The following is a 24,176-nucleotide window of genomic DNA, read 5'->3' on the forward strand; positions in this document are numbered from 1 at the left end:
ATAGTGAATATGAGGAAGAGAAGTGATGGGATGGGTGAGGAGCTGTGCTAAGTAGGAAAAAGCAGATAGCTAAATACTGCTGGTATGGTATGCGGGCAAAAAGTGCCAGTGTGATATACCAGTTCAGTTCAGGCACTGATCACATCTCCTACTTTTACACAGCCACTGATCAACTGAGTAATAGTTTTTTCAAGGGACCTGATTGCTCTGGCAATTCATAATGGAATCTGGGGCATTCCACTTTTAGGTCACCAGTCCAAATATGGCCCAGCTAAATAGTGACTCAGCACCTGAAGAGTTGTTTTTTTACTGACCTTCAGCCCAGGTCCACAAAAACCGCCACTATATTTGGCACTTACTGGTGCTCTTGTTTGGCAGTCCTTACCGAATTGCCAGGGATTACTGGACATTGAAAGTGAGGAGGAGTCCCAGTCAGACGAGGAATTTTTTTTTTTTGCCTTAGTGTTAAACTGCAGATGGTGTTTTTTTTAAAAAAAGGTAATTTGCTGATCCACCTTTGAATCATGACCTTTTCTAGAAACAAAAACGAGCTCTTATTTTTAGGCACAATAGTACTATTATTTATGTTTCTGTACAGATGGCAGGTAAGGGGAGAAAAACTACAATACTGTTATGCAACTTCCACCTAATCAGATAAAAACAGAATTGTCAACAGCATAATTCCTGATCACAGGCTTCACTGCTTTTCCCCAATTCATCTCTAGTGTCATTCATCTTGCTATTGTATTGTAGGTTCAATTCCCTCCTCTGCCCAGGTCTTTTGGTGTCACCTTAGGCAAGTCACTTAGCCTCTGTGTGTGTCAGTTCCCCACCTGTAAAATGACATTTGTTTTTGTAATGCTGTTGTTCATCATTTTTTGCAGGCACCAACAGTGGTAATAATGGGGTGTGTGTGTGTTTTAATGAGATTTCTGGGCATTCGCTTAATATCAGTTAAATCTTTGCAATGCTTTATGAATGGGATAACAAATTAATATCACTTTCCTACTTTCCAGAGCTAAATTCAGCCCTCAGCTACGTCCACACACACCCTACTGACCTTACTGGAATTTTGTGCATATATCTGAGAGCAGAATTTCATCCTATGTCTGTATTTTGCATAGAATTATCAGGATAACTCTACTCAACATGATTGCTGCTATAAAGTTTACAATCAGTTTCTCAGATGAAGAGCAGCCATATTGCACTGCGTCACCAGCAGAATCTGCTTAAAGAGCTGGTATAACTAGCCATGGGAGGATCACCCCAGTGCAGGGGGATCACTCTGCAGGCACAGAGCCATCATAGCAATTCCTGTGCCAATGCCTTCCCCCAGCATATGGGCACAACTGGAGCTGACCCCCAGGTACTGTTTTGGCTCCTTCAGTTTACACCTTAAAGGAGTCCTTGTTGTCTTGTCTTCCTAGTCCCTGGTTGACTATAGATACCATGACTGTCAAGGCAAGGGAACTGAATAGAATGTAATGGGTAACAGTAATCCATACGGACTCAACAAGATTCTAAAGACCCCATTCAATCCAACTAACTATACTGTATTCAGTGACTGAGTGGGGCTGCTCTCTTTGCATAAAAGCAAGGAAAAGCCCACAGTCAAATACCTACAAAAAACAGTTGCATGTATTGTTAACATAATGAAAGAATTCCTAGTGCATTCCTTTATATGTGAGCTTCTCCAGAAAGGGCTCACAGACAGTGAAGTCAAAACTTTAACTACAGTGCTTACAGACTGATCAGGCTGGTATTAGCTAAAACAAATATTGGTCAAAATGGAGATAACATTTAGACATCTGCTTTAAAGTGAAGCTTCCTTTCCACCTGCCACATAGGCCACAAAAGATACACTCTAGTTAACATATTACTGACAGCATGATGAGAAAGCTCCTGTCAGACGCTGGCCAGCCGGGTGTTTGAGACAAAATGCACAGCCCCAGCTGACTAGTTAGAGAAAGTCTGGTGAGGTACAATTATAGAGGCATATGACAGGCCTTCATGCTTGACTGACTTGAGAACCGATGACATGGCTTTAAACAGCAATCCTTCCTACCTCCGGTCACAAAACAGCAATAAGTCAACTGATGCACTGTTGTAAAATCATGATTTATTCCTTTGCTTTGAATACATGAGACTATGGTATGATGTTCTGGTAGACTACCACAGCAGGTTCACTTGGGGCCTAAACATCTAGGGCCTGCCTACAGCATGCATAAAATCAATGTTCTCGCTCAGCCTTACTAGAAAAGCTTTCCACTCTAGCTTAATAATTTATGCAAAGATTGAATAAAAAATAAACTGCATTAAAACTACTATATCCCCATTTAATTAATAAAACAATTCATACAAATATAGCAGTGGATGCTAAAATACCAATATACAAAAATACTCAATATTTTAACATGACATCTTAAACCAGTCCTCCTTATTCAGTAAAAGTGAAACAACAAAAATCACCTCTGAATATATCCCACGCATTGTTTCGTTCACTCATTCCAAAGCGTAATTTGCTTTTCTTTTATAGATAACCTGTTCAAAAGCTACAAATTGTAGTTTTTGCTACAAAAAGATCTTACAGAACATGATCCTCAGGCTAGGTGAATCTAGCCCACTCTAATACTAAACCCCAAGCAAGCTGCAAGGTTGATAACAACCATATTATTAAAGGGAGCTGGAAAGCTGTACTAGTAAAAGAGTCAACAGCTAGGGCAAATAATGACCATGAAGCTGTAATAGAATTGAGTACAGGGAAGTTTCCACCTACACCTTTTTGTGCTCGCCATGCAGATTGCTATTAAAATTCAAGCAGAGGGAGTTTTTAAAAATAGAGGAATAACCCTTGCAAATCAGTTTATAGAAACATGCAAAAGATTAAACAGAGTTGCAATTATGAAAAGATGCATACAAAACAGAAGCCTGCTTGGTTGGGAATGAAATGCAAGCATCTCATTGCATTAAACCTATTCGAACAAATTAGATTAAAAATGCAAATGGTACAATCACCAATTAAAAAGGCTAATTGATAACTTAATGACTCAACCTTCTCTTCTGTATACTCCCTCCCTCAGAGTAAACCTTCTTTATAAATGCAATATCGTATTTTTCTCTTGCTTTCATGTCAGGGCCAGTCCTTTATCTTGAATACAACAAACACATCAAATTTATAGCAGAGAAGTCCTAGACTTAAAAGAATTTTTTTCCAGATATATTCAAGTAATTTTGCATCCCCCACAAAAGAAGGGTAAGGAGAGATTGAGAGAAGCCTTGAATTATGCCTTTTGTTATCCGTCCTTACTGCCCTGAGATAGTGAACCGAAACAGAGCTGATAACTTGAAAGTGACATCACAACCCAGTCTTCATGAACTGTCATAAACACTTGGTATTAAGTTAACCCCCAAAATAAGGGACAATTCCCTTAACAATAAAATGCATCTGATATCACTACCTTTGAAAGATAAATCTGCTTAAGAATCAAACTTTAATTTAGGAATATCAAAAGGATACCTTTTCAGCACAGTCAACAAAATACTATTTTATACACGCAGTAGCCAAGAGAACTAAATCTGGCATACACATCACTCAAATAGAGACTGTTTGTTTATTTGGAATATTTTTATTAAGACACATGCATATTTAAATCCAGCAGTCAATCATTTTAATGAAGCAATGTATTAATCATACCAAAAAGCAAATTTAATCATTCTTAACTGTTGAAAATAGTTTTGATAGAATAATTTAGAAGAGTGATTATATATATTTATATATAACAGTAAAGTACAGCAGTAAGTAATTCTACCAGCAGTCCTGTTCAATTTGTAAGAGAGGCTGTTATGGGAGATGGGGAGGCAATGTGTACTGAAGTCTTATGTCAGTGACCCTCAACTCTACATCTCTATTTTATCAGACCTCACTAGTGCAGTTGACCAATTTACCAAGTCCTTTGCCCAACATTCCCTGTAAACTGCACGTATGCACAGCCAAGCAACTGTTCTGTATCCACCACACATCACATTGCTGGAAGCACAGGTGGTGTAGCGGCACAAACTGCTCCCTGCCATGATTTGCTACTTTGCTGTTATTGATCCTGGTTGGGCAATCTGAGCATGCTCAGTAACATCTGCTGAAGCCGCTGCTGACTCTTCCCTCACTCAGAACTAAAATTGGCTCCCTGATATTAATGGGGGATACCAGAGTGCAGAGAGAGCAAATTGGAGGGGAGGGATAGCCTGAATTTATGTAGGGAAGTCAGATTGTATGTGCAGGGGAGTCAAACAGGTGCAAGCAGAGAAAAGAGAGAGGCAGATAGGCAAAATTAAAGACAGGGTAGGAGCCACGGTTAAGAAAGAGGGAGATGTGCTGCCTGAGAGTGGCAGAGGGGAAAATCCCAGGACAGCGAGGGACAGCAAGAAAAAAAAGTTACCCCCAATGAGCAGCACTTGCAGAAATAGGATGTAGGTAGCAGATGGGCTTACTCCCCCCTCCCTTGGCAGGACAGGGCATCTTAGCACCCTCTTCTCAGCGCAACAGGGAGGGATAAGGAGTTGGGTTCGGGGAGATAGGGGCTCCTAGGAGGAGATGGTAAGATGGCTCTCTCGAGGGCTGAGGCTCCTGAACGTGACACAGACGTTCCTAAAATATCTTAGGTAACAATTACAGTAGCCAATTTTCAAATATCAGTTATGAGACTGTTTTCCTTTCTTGTATTATTATTAATTACTGCTTGAAGATGGCAAAAATCGGTTTTGTTTGTGAGTACAGTTATCCAGAGTACCAACAAATGCCAAATGTGGTATTTTTAGTTTCACCCATGATCCTGAGTTTAATGATTAAATTAAGAATTCTGAACAAAATTATTATTAGCAACAGCTCATAACTTAATCATGGGTGTCATTGCTACTAGATGTGAAAGAAGGTCTCAAGCATTCCAACTGAATGTCCAACTACTGCACAATAATACATGTCTTTAAAACTCCCTGGACACACATACACATGATACCGTATCGTAGTACACATTTTTTCAAGACCTTAACTACACATTTACATAATCCATACTTTAAACAGTCCTGAAATATTCACTTATACACTAGAACGTAATCTTTCTAAAAAGCAATTGCAATCCATTTTGTATACTCTCACATAGTTCTGTGAGGGATTTCTCTCTCTCTCTCTTTTTTTTTTTTTTTGTCCTTAATAATAAATTGTAAGCTTGCCCAAGGACAAAAATGTAACACTCAATGGAGTTTATAGCCCACTCAATACAAAGAAAATTTAGAGGGAACATTGTCTTTGCCAGTACTGTGCCTTGGAAATGGGCTAGCTGACTAACATTTAATCCAGTTAAGACTCTGATATTGTTGGTAGGTTGGGAAAAATAATCAGAAGAAACTGAGGAAGTGATATCAGCTCCATCATTCATGGGAATTTGTCTGCGATCTGTTATTCGGGTTGACAACTTGGGGATTTTATTGTATCTTAAGCTGTTTTGGGATGGTCTCAATTACTATCTGGACAAGAATATCTTTTCACCTGTAGTTGGTCGAGAGATTGCAACATTTTCTTTCTGGTGAAGATTCCACAACAGTATCTATGTCACTTCACTAGTGGATTACTGCAATGCAATTTTTATGGGGCTGTATCTTAAAACTGATCAGAAACTTCAGATAGTTCAGAACACAGCTGCCCAGCCCTTCCAGACCCCCACAGGCCTTGTTCTCCCTGTACAGATAGCAACGGGCATACACCAACCCCTGAGGGTTCATCCACTAAACACTCACAAAATTATCAGGCCTGCAGTTCCCCAAGGAATAGTACACCAGCATGCAAGTTTCAACTCAGAATCATCACTTAGTACCATAGCACTTAGATACATTTATAGTGAAAACAAGAATAAGTTTATTATAAGAAAACGGAGATTCAAGTGATAGAGAGTAAGAATATTAGAAACAAATGATTACATATAAAACAAAATCATGATTCATTTTCTAGAGACTAAATTCAAAGTAACAGGTTAACCTACTGTCTAAAGAAGTTTATTTCACCCAAAGTTCTCTACAGTGTTTTCAACCAATTCTGGTTGAGACCCCTTTGTCATGAAGCAAACTCATTGCACGTTTAGTTTCTCAGTGAAGGACGATAGGGGTGTTTTCTTTGCCCCCCAAATATAATACAGCAAACCTTTGAAGAGCACCTCAAGATAAGGTTCTCTCCCCCTCTACCTCAGTTAGTTTCTTTCTGAAGTGCTCACAATCCTTCATTTGCATTCAGTTCAGACTGGTGATAGGAGACCCATTGTGAACAAGACCATACTCAATTTACATGTAAAAAGATAGATGGAAATACATCTGTTGTCTGACAGAGAATCTGTTTCTCACCTCTGCTGCTGACCAGTTCCTAGACACAGACATTAAGAACATATTTTCTGTATATATACACATATATTTCTTGCACAACATTTGCACATGTGTTTTACAATGATACTGATGATGCACATGACACTGGCTTTTATTTGAGATCTCACAGGACATTCTTTGGTGAACTAGAATGTTCATATCAGACTCAGGAGATTCCTGTAGCTCCTACGTGCCCCTTGCCAGTTGGCACTAAGAGGTTCTTTGGTCACAGTGTCTTACTATGCCGTTGAGATCAACTGAGATACTAAGGCTAACAGCCCTGGTCTTAAATGGGAGGGAGCTAGAGGCAAAAACAGGTCCGATTATACATCCCATTAAGCTTTCCAGGACAAAGCAGACTTAAACCTGGCTTAACTGACTAATACAGGATTCTTATAGGGGCATAAGGAACACCATACATCCTACACATCTCTTCTCCTACAGCAGCACTGGGGCTATTTATTGGACCCTTATGGCTCTTATATCTCTTATCAGGGACCAAGCATGCAGCTGGATTGGTGAGTTGCAAAGATGGCTTAATGGTACCTATTGCCCAACCCCTCTGGACTTCAGAATATAGGTCAGAGTTTGGCCAGCCTAGAGGGTGAGGATCAAGATGTTTTCTGTGAAGGAGCCACCATTTTAGAATTCTCTTCCCTCACGGGTTTGACAAAGTCCAAATTTGTTGTTCATGGTGTGATGCTCGTCTGTTCTCCTAGGCTTTTTCAGGGAGGAAGGATGGGTGAAGTGATGGGAAGCTGATGATGTGAAATGTTGGTATGGGGTAGGGGAGACAGGGAGGACTTCTGCATTTGGATATCAGTTCAAACTGTTTATTGCTTATCTTTTATTGATAAGTTTTGTATATGCACTACTCTTGATGGATGCATTTTAGATAAACTGAAATAACTATTGGACTGTATGAGTGAAATGGGTGATTCTAGCCTACTCTGAATTTAACAGAAAAGATCTAGCTTTTAAAAGTCAAAGGTACTGGGATTTGAATAGAAGAATCTTTTTTTGCAAGCTTACAGTACTTACATCATCAACTGCTTTCTAAAAGCTGCACATCACTGATTCAATATCAAACTATTTATGGGTTATTTAGTTTGGCTCTCCTCCTGCACCTTGTGGCATGCGAACTGATGTGCTTGCATTAAGACCCACTAAAGTCATGTGGGACTCTGCACAATGCAGCAGCCACACAAGTTGTATATTTGGGGACTTGTGATATTTTCTTTTTCTTTTTTAATTGTAGGAACTGCTGCTACTTACTAGCATCCTTTGGCAACACAGGGTTTTTCCCACACAACATTTTTGGCTCAATGGAATTTAAATTACTCTTTATACACCATATATTCTCTGAGTTCTCAAAAAATATTACATAACATAGAAATTTGTTTTTAGAAACATAACAGTACATCTGTATCTCTCTGAAAAGTTGCTCCGAATTGTGTTTTTAAAACTGCATCTAAATCCTGCTCCCAAACAAAACTGTTCATTTACTCTTCAGTAAACTTAGTAATGTTGAATTACTACTATGGAAAATGTGTCAGACAAAAGGCTTTATATAGCACTGCTTAAAAGAAATAAAAGGATTTTCTGTGATTGAGTTTTAACAAAAGATTAAAGCTTCTAAATGACAAATATATATTATGACACAAATTGGTTTGTAAAATGATAGTCACTTGCAACCTGAGTTAACCTCTCAAGCATGCATCAAACTATAAGAAAATCTCAAAGTTTAAAACAAAAGAATATCTGAATATTTAGATATGTTTTTGTAACCAAACATAGACATTCTTTCGTTTTCCCATTGACATAAGGAAAAACAGTTCAATGTGGGCAGTACCCTAAAACCTGTAATAAAAATGCTATTTTGAGTTGTAAATTACTATCAGCCACAAGAGCTGTTCCAAATCAGAGCTATTACAGTATATACCCCAAACCACTACTCTGCAACAAAGATGAATCTACCTATTACCTGGTTAGGATAGCAGCTATTATCATGGCCCCTTGATTTCCTTCAAGTAGCTCCAATGGAATAAGCCACAAGTGAATAATAAAGATCTTATAATAGCCCTTAAGAATTCTTTATAGGGAGCAGGCACAGAAATGAACTCTGGAGAGTTAAAGAACTCTCATCTCCTGATAAGAAAAAATAATTAACCTGACTTAATGTATCTGAGTAGGTCTTATATAAATCAGACTTTGGTACTTCAAGAGCCAGATTAAAACCATATATCAAAAAAGTATGTAGATATTGTCTTACAAGTACACATGGAACATATCTAAATCTGCAGAGGTCTGTAGGTCTTTTTATGAAGTGCTCAATATATTCTACTTAAAAGGAGATGTGTGAAGTACTTACAGTGCTTAGTTTGCTAGAGGTAATAATGATTCGTCTCTCATGCAACATACTGGCATAAAGTTGCATCATGTTGTTCACATCCACAGCAACAAAATATTCAGTAAGATTTCTCTGTTTAAATAAATAAATAAAAATGTTAACATATATTAACAACGGTAATTGATTGGAACATTTTTACATTATTTATAAAATTTCTTACAATACAAATGAAAATCAATCCTGCCAGAGAAAAGTGTCTGTTCATTAAATATCTGCATTCATACAATTCCTTGCCATTTTAAACACAAAGTAAAATTAACTTTAAGATCATCTCTTCATTTTGTATGTTTAATTATCCTTCTGGGTGGAGGGGAACTTTGTATTTTCAACAAATTTGGAAACATGGAAACTTTGCAATAATATGTGCTAGTTCTGTTTAAAACAGCTATTCATTTTTATTTATATTTTGGGTTTTTAGTATGAATGCATCGTGGACCCTAGGTGACTATACATGAAAATTTTTAAAAATGCATTACTTTGTAAAATATATACAAAAGCATTCACAAAGACTTAATACCAACCCTAATAAATTCAACTAGTAAATTCCTCGTTGTATGCAGTGTTGTTGTAGCCATCTTGGTCCCAGGATATTAGAGAGAAAAGGTGGGGGAGGTAATATCTTTTATTGGACCAATTTCTGTAAGCTTGAAAGCTTGTCTCTCTCACCAACAGAAGTTGGCCCAGTAAAAGATAACCTCACTCACTTTGTCTCGTTAGTAAATTCCTCCTCATTAATGCATAAACCAAGAAGTTTAATCCATATAAGAAGATTCCAGATATGTCACTCTGTATGTCACTCTGAAGCTTAAAATGTCTGTTGAGTCAGTGTGAAGCACTGGAAACAGCTACAAGTGTTGCTAAGGGCACTTCTTGTTCAGAATATCACCAGGTTCATTCATCACTGGGATTCTTGGTCTGTTATTGTCAAATTTTTAAGTTCTCAGCCATTTTGACTTGACAAATTATTCCCATGTGGCATCCAGCTGGTAAGGCATGTATGTATACTATGTCAAGATTCCTAAACCAGGGGTTCTCAAACTGGGTGTCGGGATACCTCAGGCGGTCGTGAGGTTATTACATGGGGGGTCGGGAGCTATCAACCTCCACCCCAAACCCTGCTTTGCCTCCAACATTTATAATAGTGTTAAATAGATTAAGAAGTGTTTTTAATTTATAAGGGGGGGTTGCACTCGGGGGCTTACTATGTGAAAGGGGTCACCAGTACAAAAGTTTGAGAACCTCTGTCCTAGACCATTGTGATATCAGTGGTAACTCAACCAATCATTAGCCTTACTCTACAGCTAATATGCACACAACAATATCATTGGTTGTCTGAAGGAGACTACACAGATGGTGGATTATTTGACCCAGCTGCCATTGTTCTGTAGAATCACCCACACAACAACAGAACCAGCACATACAGTAACTACGAATATATATAACCCCTCACTGTAGTACACACTTCTGATCTGCCAGCTGCACGAAACAACACAAATCTCCAGCACAACCCCACCCCCACCAAATGAAAATCAACACAATCACACACACCACCACTACCTGGGATTTGTGGTCTGTCACTGTCGATGTTCTCAGACATTTTCAGCTTTTATATGCATGACTTTATGTATTACACCTGTGTAACAGCACGGGCTTTCAGCTACTAGTATTTTTATTAATGTGAAATGGTAGAATGGATCTGACTAGACAGCTGCCTTAATTTCATCCTGACAGCTGGCCATTGGCAGTACCTATACAGGGTAACCATTTACTCCATAATGGGCTGAATCCCATGGTTTAGGGTACGCCATGGTTGGTGGGGACAAGGAACCCAAATGGGACTCACAGCTGTCAGTTAGGTTTCTCCAGCCTCTACGGATGGTGTGGCCCAGCATCTGACCTCATGGTTCACTAATTACGGGGGGGAGAAGGGGTGTCTCAGATTGCATGATCAGGGATGATGAGTCTTAATTTCATAGGTCCTAAACTGAACAGAAAAGCAGCTATCACTGGCCAGCCAGGGGGCTCAGAGTGCAAGTAGAGTTTCTTCCTGAAGTCCATCTCACATTCCATCACCCCCAACCAATTGTATGGTCAAACCTTCCCCCCTACTCCAGGTTTCCTGCAATTCCACACCTGCGGAATTTGTCCCTTGGTCTAGCTATGACATCAAAGTGTGCTACCCTGCCAGGCTCTCACAATGCCAAAAAGAGCAGGGGCATGATGATTAATGTTACTCTCAGCTCTACTGGTTGGCCCACAGGTCCTGTGCCCTCAGTATCCTGGGGGGTTTAGAGAAGATGCTGAGTCCCTCTGCCATTACCTCCCTTCATATGACAAGATGCCAAACACAATCACCCCCTCTAAGGGGTAGCGGGAACAAGATTACTTCCAGACTGCACCGGGCTGGAAAGAGAGGGGAAATTCCTGTTCACCAGAACTGGGCTAATACTGCAAATAAACCTTAAATAAATAAATAAATATTTGTTTACATTTTGCTTGGGTAAGAATGGTCACCTTCTCCCTTGTGATTGTACTTTGGGGCATGAGGTAGAGAAAGGAGAGTGAGTAAAAATTGTAAGGTGAGGCCTTGACATTTTCAAAGCATGAGGATGCAACTGTGTAGGGCGCAATTTCACATAAATTGGGGCATACTGCATAAATCCCAGGAGAAGGCCTACAAAGTAATCCCTGGCCCTGGGGCGTCAGGGCTCAGAGCTGATGAACAAGATGAAGGCAGGGGCTGCTAGGACCCAAATTGCTGTGTGGAGAAAGGAACCGTGGCTCTTTGAACAGCATGTTAATATCCCATCTGAGAGATGTGTGCCATGATAACTGGATTGATTCTAAATTACCAAGGACTAGCTGCATAGCATCTTATTTATATCGCGGTTCTGTGTTGCTAAAGCTGCAGAAAAGTCAAAAGGTACATCTAGCTCTTCACTTCAGTAAAGCACTCTACATTGCTATGTAGATTTATTTATTTTTGCTAAAAATGTCAGATTTATTTATATTTTAAAAGTAAGTGTTCATTGCAATATTTTAAGTTTCACAGCAAAGAATTAGTGGACTACAGTTTATTATTAATTTACTACTGTTTGCCCCCACCTATTTACTCCCCATGTAAAATCACAGCATCTTATTACTTCTTCTCAGACTGAAAGGATGGGACACACAGTTACAAATGGAATCAGTGGGAAAGAGATGGTAGAGAAAGGCACCTCTACTTCCATTTCCATTTCCTTTCCTTCCTGTGAACTGTATAAAAGTATACAGCATCACTTTCACAACAACCACAGCATCTATCAACCACAGGCACAGATCTGAAATACTTCAGTGAATCAATATTCTGCTATGTGCATCACATAATTTCTTCATGCCACCATGCAGACTTAATTTTCTGGGCAGGAGGGGAGGATATCATAATTTCAAAACTGTAGCAAATGGCCAGCTATAGCATGAATGCCCTTGATCCCACATTTAAATGCAAGATTTAAAGAAGGTGGGCTATTTAAATAAGCTACGCTTTCAATGGCTAGCTATTAAACATGCAGTCAAGCACACACTTGAAGATCACAGACACTACATTTGCAGCCTGCTTAATGTATTTATCTGGCCTCCATCACATATTTGAATTCTGTAGAATGCAAACCTTCACTTAAACAAAGAAAAATCTTTTAACCGTTAGAGCTGTCAAGATGACCTTCCAAATGTGAACCCGTGTGTCTTAGGTAGCTTGAAACAACAGCACTCAGAAAAATAAATTGCTTCCATTCATCTCAATGGGATGTTAATTCTGGCACTTAAATATGCAATTTTGGGGGGCCAGATATTCAAATAACTCAGGTGCATAAGTGGCAGGCATGATTTCTATACATAATTACCATAAATGCACATACAAATTGAGTAACTGAATGTGCAAATGATCAAACAATGTACAGAAATGGTAGTCATAAAAATACCTTGTATAATTTTTTACCACTGGATGATGCTCAATGCAGTAGTTCTTTCACTAACTAAAGATTCTGTAATTAGACAAAGGCTGTATTCTCCCCTCATTCTTTGTAAAAACCTCTGACTGACACCAGTATGAGATCTGCTGTGGAAAGCAGTATATGGCTCTAACTTTGTAGGCCCAGCTATAGACCATAATTACTAATTTAATTCAGCCACACCCATCGAACAAGGTTAACACTGCTGGTTAGATATTTAAAAACAAACAAACATACTTACACTTTCTGGGATTGTTGGCAATCCAGTTACATCAGGAGTAATGAAGTACGAATGCTAATCAATGGGGTGGAGGGAAAACAAAATTAATATTTTGTGCAGAAAGAGACTAAGAGAGAGAGAGAGTGTGTGTGTGTGAGAGAGATAAAATAAAGCAGACCAGAACACCAAAGATCAGTAGATCAAAAATCAACATGCCATTGTTTTAGAGTCATATTGAAATTATGCAAATTTTAAATACTGTGCCAAGACTGAGTGTAAGAAACAGCAGATTCAATTTGGGACTAACAATTAAGAGTTTATGACCCATAATTTCCCCCCAACAAAAATTTATAGGAGGAAAAATCATTCACCTAAGAAAATAAATTCATTAGGACAGAGAGAACGTTATTGCAGGTACAGTTCCCCTCAATTTAACAACAATCTTTAAACAGAAAATTAGGATAAGACTACTTGACTTTCCCACATTAATCTATGACAAATATTAACAACCTTATACAACTTTATATATTTAAAGGTTGAGCATAAGTCAGGATTTAAATACAGACCAGATTAAACTCAGTACAGATGTAATTCACTAATTTACATTAATCCAGTGACTTCAATACTTAGACAAGGAATGAATTTGGTTCAATTAGTTTAACATATCATTAGTGTCCTAGCCTAAATCTTTTAGGAGAAAAAACTTTATTTATCCCATTTTCTTAGTGAGCATGTACTCTACAATTTAAAATAACTGCCTCTGTTTATATCAATCTATAGATTTATATCTATATCTAGATATAGATATTTGAACAACCAATATAAAAATCAAATGTATCTCTCATCAAACTTTAAAAAGATTAACTAGAACATGATGAAGTATATAAAAATTTTAGTATAGCTAATGTAATTTATTATTGCTATTTACTATGTGCATGTAGGAAGATGTTACTGCACCAGATTGATGGACTTAAAGAACATTTTCCCCTTAACAATAATTAGTTTATTTGACACTAGCTAAAAAGTCCAAACACTAGCTATACAAAAAACAATACATTACATGAACACTGTGCCCTGTACACAATAAATAAACCAAGGTACAGATGTGCATTAATATATTTATGAAAGACGAAAATTATTTTTCCATTTGCTAAGACCAAGAATACACCCAGATCAATGAAAAAGTCCTCTGTTTTCTGTTTATACCAAACGTTGAATTCTTTTCTCCTCCCTCACTGCCACACACACACACAGTATTTAAGGCCACATAATATTATTCAGTAGTAACTTAGAAGTGAAACAATCAATGATTTTCTAACTGTTCATAATTTTAACAGAGAAATAATCAGTTCAATGATCAGAACAGCAGAGATGTGCTATGGGAAGCCATCACCCACTACTGCCAGACACCAGAGCCATGATTTGCTACAGTAGAACCTCAGAGTTATGGACACCAGAGTTATGAACTGACCAGTCAACCACACACTTCATTTGGAACCAGGAGTACAAAATCAGGCAGCAGAGACGACAAAAAAAAAAAAAAAAAAAAAGCAAATACCATACAGTACAGTGTTAAATGTACACTACTAAAAAAAATAAAGGGAAAGTTTAAAAAAATAGATTTGACAAGGTAAGTAAACTGTTTCTGTGCTTGTTTCATTTAAATTAAGATGGTTAAAAACAGCATTTTTTCTTCAGCATAGTAAAGTTTCAAAGCTGTATTAAGCCAATGTTCAGTTGTAAACCTTTGAAAGAACCACCATACCGTTTTGTTCAGAGTTATGAACAACCTCCATTCCTGAGGTGTTGGTAACTCTGAGGTTTTACTGTATTTCCAGTGGAAATAATTTATACTCCAAGTACTGCAACGTATTATGAGGTCTCCTAGGGAGACACACAAGATCTTGTATTAGGTATGAAATTAACCAGTGCTGGCCACTGTCATGCTTCTGCTACTTAAAAAGTGGCAGTGAGATTAAATGTAGGATATTTATTCCATTTTAAATTTTGTTTTGCTTTTGTAGTCGGATTATAATTCACACATACTGCAGTTTTAAAATAAGGTTAGTATAAACAGAAATATATTAATAAAGATTGGGTTTTTAAGACTAGAAAACCACAGAATAATCATTTTCCAAAAGACCATATATGAACATCCTGAAATCAACAGAGACATTATCTGGCAAGTAATTATTTCTTTCATCGGTAGGATTTAGGTAGCCAGTTCTTTTAAACTCACCGATACTAGGTACGGCTGATTTTTCAGAACTTGCTCACTTGCAAAAAACATCTCTTGATTCTTATGCAACATGAGAGAAAAATCGAACATTTTGTTTTTTAAACCAAAAAATTACATCTGATTCATAACATTTTAACTATAAAAGGAACTGGGGCAAAGATTTCATATGCGATAATCTTTTTAGAAGAATGAAAATGCTGAATGACTTAATCAGTAGACTTTCAGGTTCTGACCTTCTACATAACAATGCAAGACTCATTTGTTGAATATAATTAACTAGAATAATATAACAGATCAACAGAGAATGCATAATAGCCATGAATAAAATGGCAGGGCATAAAATGTATCTGCAGGGTGATTAAGCAAAGTTAAAGATTGGGGTTTTTTGTATTTTTGTTGGTTGACAGAGTAGAAAATCTCATTACGTTGTGTGGTGTATCTACCTAGGAGTTAGACTTTAGTTTTTTAACAATTAATGATGACATCACCCATGCCTGGGTTCCATATATTGAAACAAATTTCCTTGGTTGGACAGTTCTGATTTCACCTCCTTAGCATCAAAGCAGTCACACTGTGATATAAAAGCATCTCAGTGCAGTTGAAGTATAGGTATCAGTAAGAGTCCATAACTTTCTACCACCCCCCAATAAAGCTCTATCTAGAGGTGCAGCTTTATGACTCACACACTCCAATGTACATGTAATCGGGGGAATGGACAGGCTTGAAGTGTGGTAATAGTCAGAAGGGTAACTCACTCATCAGATTTGTTACCCGTGTATATTCAGACCACAACTGGCTAACATTTCTGACAAAAGCGAACCATTATTACTTTTTATTCCTGTTAGCTACACAGGGCCAAAACATCAAAGGGCTTGTCTACACGGCACCACAGTGACAAACAGAGTGTGAACTGGAGAGCTCACGAAGCGTGACGTGCTAGCTGCCTTGTGTAGATGGTCCCGGTGCAAACTAAAAGACGTTTACTTCACAGTAATGTAGTGCTTCCAAAACAGGATGTTAACACAAACTAGGTACTTTTTAGTTTGCACCAGTAGCATCCATGTGGAGCAGTTTGCATTCCGTGTTTTAGTGAGCTCTGCAGCTGACACCTCAGCAGTACGGCTGAAGGGCGTTGTAAACAGAGTCTGAGAGTGTGTGACCTGGATTCCAGTATGGCTCACATATCAACAGAATGCTTTGATATGGTAAGTTCCATCTGAAGAATCTTTTTTTTTTTTTTTTAACTAGTGCTGATGTGTGAGACAGAAAGACCACAGCTTGGCTTCCACATCCCAGGATGAGTTTGTGGAGTTTTTTCCAAATGTCAGCATCTTTTTACTTCTGCACCAAGAAATCTGATCTAGACCCACTCAGGGACAGTCAACATGGAATTCCACAGTGCCATTTTTATAGTCATTTTTCAGACTACAACTTAACTTTAAATCTATTAGCATCCACAGGTTAAGACCTTGCCACTTACAATATGGGAGAAAGGGACATAACAAACAGACATAAAAATTTAAGCCAGGCTGCAGACTAAAACAGTTTCTGGAGTCCTGCAACAGTGCCAGTTACCAGGGCACATGGCTCTAGATCAAGTTCAGCAAGGACTTCTCACACAGTTTGACTGATTTAGTCCATATGTTTATTTGTTAAAGGTCCTAAAATTTGGTCCCACACCACTTCCTGTCTTTATTTGCATTGGGACTTGCATTTATATAAGTACCTTTCATCTAAATGGATTCCAAAGCAAAAATTGTTTAGCACAGTACTCTCTCCTTCCCCCAGACACGCAGGGGATGACGGCCAAAGGAACAGCTTCCCTTCCAGTCAGCCCACAGTTTAGCTAATCCCACCTCTTCCCTCCATCCTCTTAACCCAAAGGAGAAGGGAACCCATAGGAGAAGCCATGATCCCTTTCTTGCCGCTGGCCAGACAAAGCCCCACCCCTTTAAAGTAGCATGGAACACATTTTAACACCGGCAATCTCTCTAAGATGAAATGCAACAACTGTAAAGGAGAACTGTAGCAATTCTCAAGAGGTAAGAGAGGGAATGAAGAAGCTTGCTATATCCAATTGTGACTATAGTAGAAATTTTAAATAGGAAGAATGTAAATTGCAATACTTTTGCAACACAATACTACAATACTCTTGCAAAAAGTGCCAAGGTATAGTATTAAATGATATATTGGTTTTCTTTTCTAAAATATATTCCACTTGGTTGTTCTCTTTAAAATAATTTGAAATATTTTGAAGATGTTGAAACATTTGAGAGCCATAAAAATTATTTGAGGGCTGGATAAAGTGAAAGACAAAGAGCGCAATCTGTTTAGTTTGGGGGGGGGGGGGGGCGGGAAGAAGAGTGAGAGGTAATTTGATTACAGTATGGGCAGAAATACTAGGTACTAAATGACTTCAATCTATCAGAGAAAAATATAACAAAAACAACAGCTGGAAGCTCAAGCCAGACAAATTCAAATTAGAAATTTGGCACAAATTTTCAACAGTAAGGTTGATTAACCATTGGCACAAGTACTAAGTGGTAGATTCTCTATCTCTCAGTGACTCTAAATCAAGACTGGATGTCCTTTTAGAAGATGAATATAAATCATAAAATAGGAACTGTAGAAAACTGATAAGGGAAGCAAAGGGAACAAGGTGAAATCTATGGCCAATAGAGTAAAGGACAACTTTTTTAAGTACAACAGGAACAAAAAGAATCCTAATAACAGAACCAGTTCATTAGTAGATGGAAATAGTTGAAATATCAATAATAATACAGAAAAGGCTTAAGTATTCAATACATATTTCTATTTTGGTACTTGGGAAAAAACAGATTATGCAGTCATATCATACAACAACTCTCTTTCCACTCCACTAATATCTCAGAAGAATGTTAAACAGCAGCTACTAAAGTTAGACATTTCTAAATCAGCACGTCCAAATACCTTCCATCCAAGAGTTTTAAAAGAGCTGGCTGAGGAGCTCACTGGACCGTTAGTTTATTTTCAATAAATCTTGGAACACTGGGAAAGTTCCAGAAGACTAGAAGAAAGCTAATGTTGTGCCAATTTTTAAAAAGGGTAAACGGGATGACATCAATCCTGGGCAAAATAATGGATCAGCCAATATGGGTCTCAATTAATACAGAATGAATTGGTACTGGAATTAATGCAAATCAACACGGTTATATGGGAAAAAAGATAGTGTCAAAGTAACTTGATTTTTTTTGGATGATATTACAAGTTTGGTTGATGTAATATATTTAGACTTCTGTAAGGTGCTTGACTTGGTATCACATGACATTTTGATGAAAAAATTATACAGATATAAAATTAACATGGCACACATTAAATGGATTAAGAGCTGGCTACTGATAGGTCACAAATGTAATTGAAAAGACTGAATCATCATCAAATGGAGGTATTTCTAGGACCCACAGGATCAGTTCTTGACCCTATGCTCTTTAATGTTTTTATTAATAATCTGGAAGAATCCATAAAATCGTCACTGATAAAGTTTGCAGATGACACAAAATTTGGGGGAGTGGTAAATAATGAAGAGGACAGGTCAATACCATAGAGCAATCTGGATCATTTTGTCAGCAAGCAAGCAAACAATATGCATTTTAATATCACTAAATGTAAATGTATACATCTAGGACCTAAGAATGTAGGCCACACTTACAAGACAGGGGACTCTACCCTGGGAAGCAATGACTTTGAAAAAGACTGGGGGCATGGTCAATAATCAGCTGAACATGAGCTGCCAGTGTGGCCAAAAGGGGTAATATAATCATTGGATGCACAAACAGGGGAAAACTCATGTAGGAGTAGAGAAGTTATTTTACCTCCGTATTTGGCACTGGTGTGACTATTGCTGGAACACTGTGCCCAGTTCTGGTGTCCACAATTTAAGAAGGATGTAGATAAATTGGACAGGGTTCAGAGAAGAGCCACAAGAATGATTAAGTGAGCTGTAGCTCACGAAAGCTTATGCTCAAATAAATTTGTTAGTCTCTAAGGTGCCACAAGTACTCCTTTCCTTTTTAAGAATGATTAAAGGATTAGAAAACATGCCTTATGGGGTAGACTCAAGGAGCTCAATCTAGTTAGCTTAACAAAGAGAAGGTTATGGGGTGATTTTATTACAGTCTACAAGTATTTACATGAGGAACAAATATTTAATAATGGGATATACAATCTAGCAGAGAAAGATATAACACAACCCAATTGCTGGAAGCCAAAGCTAAACAAATTCAGACTGGAAGTAAGGTGTAAATTTTTAACTGTGAGAGTAATTAACCACTGGAACAACATACCAAGAGTCATGGTAGACTGTCCATCACTGATAATTTTTAAATCAAGATTGGATGTTTTTCTAAAATATGTGGTCTAGGAATTATTTTGGGGAAGTTGTATGGCCTGTGTTATACAGGAGGAGAGACTAGATCATCACAATGATTCCTTCTGGCCTTGGAATCTATGAAAGATATGCTTTCGCCAAACACAAGTTATACTTTAGTCAGACACAAGTTATCAGGTTCAACACAGGGATAACTGGGTGAAATGTAACGACCTGTCATATACAGGTCCAACTAGATGGTCCAATGGTCCCATCAGTTCTTAAACTCTATGAATCTAAGAAACTTGATTCTTTTTGTATTGCTATTTATGATATTTCATTTGGGAAACGCTTATTTGCAAAGCAGCAAAAAACAACTGAGATTTGTAGTCACTTCCTTACATATGTACCAGCATCACTGATGATGTGAGCTAGAAGATGCTCCAAGAACTGTACATTAGGCCAACAGAAGAATCACAAAACACTGTTTTATCCAGGCTGTAATAAAAATGTCATTTTAGGTTAAACTTCTCAACAATGAAGAAGTTTAAATTTAAAAAAAAGGAAGACCCCAATACTGTTAATCCAGATGCAGTCAGCAACCAGATTCCAATCATTTTAAGGACAGTTCACATTTTGAGTCAATTGAAAATATTACCCCAAACAATTCTAAACACAAATCGGAAATACTATATATTATATGCAAAAAACTTACAACCTAATGCTTCATTAACATTACAAATTCAAAAGACAAAAAAGGTCAAGAACTGCAAAAATTTTGGTCTCATATTAACATTAACTTGCCCACATTTGGCATGCTGCTTTATTTTTCTACCCAACCAGTATATATTTTAGCATGCCATTCAAAAATACCATTTCACCCAGAAAAAAATATTAATTATGAAAGGTGCAAGTATCAAAAATCGGGTGGGGTGGGGTGTAATAGGCGTCTATATAAGACAAAGCCCCAAATATCGTGACTGTCCCTATAAAATCAGGACATCTGGTCACCCTATCTCAGGGAGTTGTACTCTTTGAAAAGCAAATCCAGTATGATAGCAGTAAGTGATGAGTACAACAGTTTGCTGCTCCTGTGGGAGCCATAATCCTCTAAAATTTTAGGACACATTCCCACATCAGCTTACATGTGTGCAAGTTCATTGGTCTGGACCTGCAGAAATCTTTACACAGTTCAGTAAAACCCTCCCTACCCTTTTCCGCACCCCACCCTGGTATGATCAAGCACAAATGGGAAAAGGGTGCAACTGCAGGCAGGCAGTAGAAAAGCCAAGCTCAGACTGACATATGACATACCCTTCCCTACTCAGGTGTTCAGAGGCCATGGAGCGGATCTTGATCCACAGCAGGAGGAACTAAAGATACTCATCTGAGACAGCTGGCAATGAACAAGATAGGGAGTAGCATTGCCAGTTGCTATGGTAGCTTGCCCTCTTACCCATGCAGCAAACCTCAATTTCTGCTAGGTTAGGATTGGAGTCTGCATAGACACACACACACACATTTTACATAGTAAGTGAATACAGTATGGTAAGCCATTTAACAATAGGAGGCAATATGATGAGATGATAATAATTTAGCACCAATACCCAGGTTTTGTCTGGGGTTTTTGACAAGAAACTGAGTACATTTTTACAATAGAGACACATTACACAGGATACCTACCACGTTTAAACTGACAGGAGTGTTTGCCTTTGGCACAGGGTGGCTATACAGTGATTTTAACATATCATTCAAGTCATTTTCCTACAGGAAATATTTAAAAAGAAGTACTTAATAATCATATACAAAGAATACATATTCCATTTTAACAAATATATTTTCATTTCATCACAGATAATCTCATAGTGCAACTGCCATATATTAAAGTACAAGCACAATCTACTTTTATGGCTCAAAGAATGATCATCACTTGCAAGTTCTGAAGTCAGTTTCTTTAACATTTATTTTCTTTCTCTACACTTCCTGATATACACATGTAATTTAACCACGTTACTTGAACCCCTTCAAAATGGTTCAAGCTAAAAATGGTATTAACGCAATTTATCTGGCCTGACAACACCTTTCTAAAATTGTATTAGCCTTTGGATCTCTCTATACAACATTTAACTGAATTTATAATCAAGCAAAGATATGGTGGACTCTACATATGGCTTGGATCTGTACACAACATGGTTAGCACAAGTTTAATCACCATGGCAGTTAATGTGCCTAGGCTGCCACATGGTTGTCTTTCTGTGACCTGAACGGGTCACTATACTTATGTTGCTTCAAAGACAATTCTCCCTAATCATATCTGTGCTACTGAGTTGTCTGGGTCTTCTTTCCTCCCAGCTCTACATATAATAAGGTCTCACAGGATGCATTTCCCTTTGGATTGCTTGTGGCGCTCCATGTATATGTCCTACAGGCACTCTAACCCCCACTTAGACGATGGGGTAGCGCCTCTGAATTTCCCAAAATGCATTAACGCAAACATCATTAGGCAGAGCGGTGCATGTGAATGCATACAGATGTCATACGGTAGTACAGTATATAAAGTTGCTGTGGAAACATAACTCCAATGTGTTTTTTGTTACTGGGTCTGTTTATGGTGTCACAACCTGGTTTCCAAAATGGAATTGTACTTAGGAGTGATAATGGAACCTAGATCACGATTTTTATATTCATAAATTCGGTCCTAAATTGAACAGGAAAAGCACAACAGCTTGAAATATTATAAAATAGTTTGGCTAATGAGATCAAGCTAAATGTGGAGAAAGGTTCAGCATGTCAGCAGAACTGTACATTCAACTTTCATATAAACTGATCCAATTTGTCTGAAGAGGGCTGCCATCTCTCTATGCAAAGATGGGTGGAATTACTCAGGTAGCAAATAAGGCCTTAGGTTTAGATCTTTGACTGGGTCAGGGAGACAAGAAGGAGCTCTCTGATAGATTTATTAGTCCAAGAGACAGGTGACGAGGCAGTACACCAAATCAAATACTTTCACTTTGTACAGTGCCAGAAAGAACTTCTGGCCCACTAAAACGTAGAGTTCTTTAACATATACTATAATAAAGTTGCAGCTTTGTCAGCTATACATTGAACTACTATTTATTTGTTTAGTGCCAACAAGCAATGAGAAAGACCCAAAGGTAAAGACAGCCCTTGCCCTGCATGAGCCTCGTCTTTCAAGCATAACCTCAATAAAAAGCCCCGAGTATTACAATTAAATAGTAAGATTAAGACAAAACAAAATTTAATATGATTTAATATGCTAACAACGGGACTTCAGTGACCATTACAATCTGTTTTACTTAAGTTAATGCAACTGGGCTATTATATTTTCTTTATATATAAAATTTTATTGTTTTCTTTAGTCTGTTTCCAATAGATATAATTATTGCATGTATATTCTTTCAATCTCAACATCTGCAGCCGACAGCATATGGCTAACTTTTTTCTCTTTTGAAAACAACCATCTAGTATACCTAGATACTTGAAGCAGGAAAGTTTATCTTGCCAGTATCTTTTTTCCTGAGTAATCCTGTGAATGTATCTAATTGCTCATGAATATGCAAACTAAACTATCATGATTCTTCACTGAGTGCTGCAAGCAGTTTCCCCCTTCTAGTCAAGATGACAGTATGATGAAGTAGTTTTTAGTTAATATGAAGGGCAAAGTAGTACATCAAATCTAATGCAGTTCAGAAAAAGTGTTTGTATCTGATAAACCCCAAATCTCAGGAACTATCTGGTTAACAATCAAGATATCATAGAGTTCTCCAGTGGCTTGACACTCTGCTCACACTTAGCCCAGGATTTGTTTACAGAAGGACTCTGACACTTTGCTGTAGTATGTTCTCAGCAGCTTTTAAAAATTAATACATGACATCCACATAATAGTGGCAGCAGCATATCCAATTTTTTTTTAATCCATTGGGATATGTCAAACTTCTGACAACTTACAAAATTAAAATGCATACATTTTTTATTTTGTTGCAAATTTTAAATACATTGTTCAAACATGCAGACAGTATGAAACAGTTTTGTAGGATTTAAAATTATTACGATTAATTTCAAGTAAAATAGTTTATTAGATGTAAACAAGTATCTAAAAGTACCTGTTCTTTAGCCAAATAATCTGCCAGAGTATTTAACAACTTGTAGTATACCTCAAACCATGGCAGGTAACTGTAAAATAGAAATATGTATATTGTTACTATTTTTACCAAATATAATAAGAAAATTATTGTCTATTTTCCAGTGTCCCATAATATTATTGCAGATTAACTTTAATCATACTTCCATCATAAACATTTTGAGCAAATGCTAACTTGCGTATTTTTTTATTTATGACAGTATATTATTTCCAGGAAGCATACTAATTACATTTCTTAAAGTTGTGCTTATTATACAAAACTATACTTTTAAACATCCAGTTCAGCAGTACCATTAATGCTTATATTTCAGCACTTCATAGGAAAAATGCAATAGGTAAGCCATTTCTGGTTATACAGTAAGACAAACAAGCATTACAGACACAAAAGTGAAGAAAGATCTCAAAACTG

General features: G+C 37.5%; 1 protein-coding gene across 5 annotated transcripts in view; it reads right to left on the bottom strand.

Moving 5' to 3' along the window:
- Nucleotides 1–24,176, bottom strand: part of DENND1B (DENN domain containing 1B) — a 243,148-nt gene that overhangs the window by 98,286 nt on the left and 120,686 nt on the right. For 2 of the 5 annotated variants that reach the window (XM_043552705.1, XM_043552707.1), the window contains exons 6-10: nucleotides 23,730–23,799; nucleotides 21,289–21,369; nucleotides 15,261–15,320; nucleotides 13,043–13,096; nucleotides 8,774–8,884 (exon numbers count right to left, since the gene is read on the bottom strand). In XM_043552705.1, the coding sequence (XP_043408640.1) occupies nucleotides 8,774–8,884; nucleotides 13,043–13,096; nucleotides 15,261–15,320; nucleotides 21,289–21,369; nucleotides 23,730–23,799 (376 nt within the window). The remainder of the gene's footprint in view (nucleotides 1–8,773; nucleotides 8,885–13,042; nucleotides 13,097–15,260; nucleotides 15,321–21,288; nucleotides 21,370–23,729; nucleotides 23,800–24,176) is intronic. The other 3 variants (XM_037907882.2, XM_043552708.1, XM_037907883.2) reach the window with 2 other exon arrangements.

This window comes from Chelonia mydas, chromosome 8 (assembly GCF_015237465.2).
Source record: "Chelonia mydas isolate rCheMyd1 chromosome 8, rCheMyd1.pri.v2, whole genome shotgun sequence".
In the NCBI taxonomy this organism is placed as follows: Eukaryota; Metazoa; Chordata; order Testudines; family Cheloniidae; genus Chelonia; species Chelonia mydas.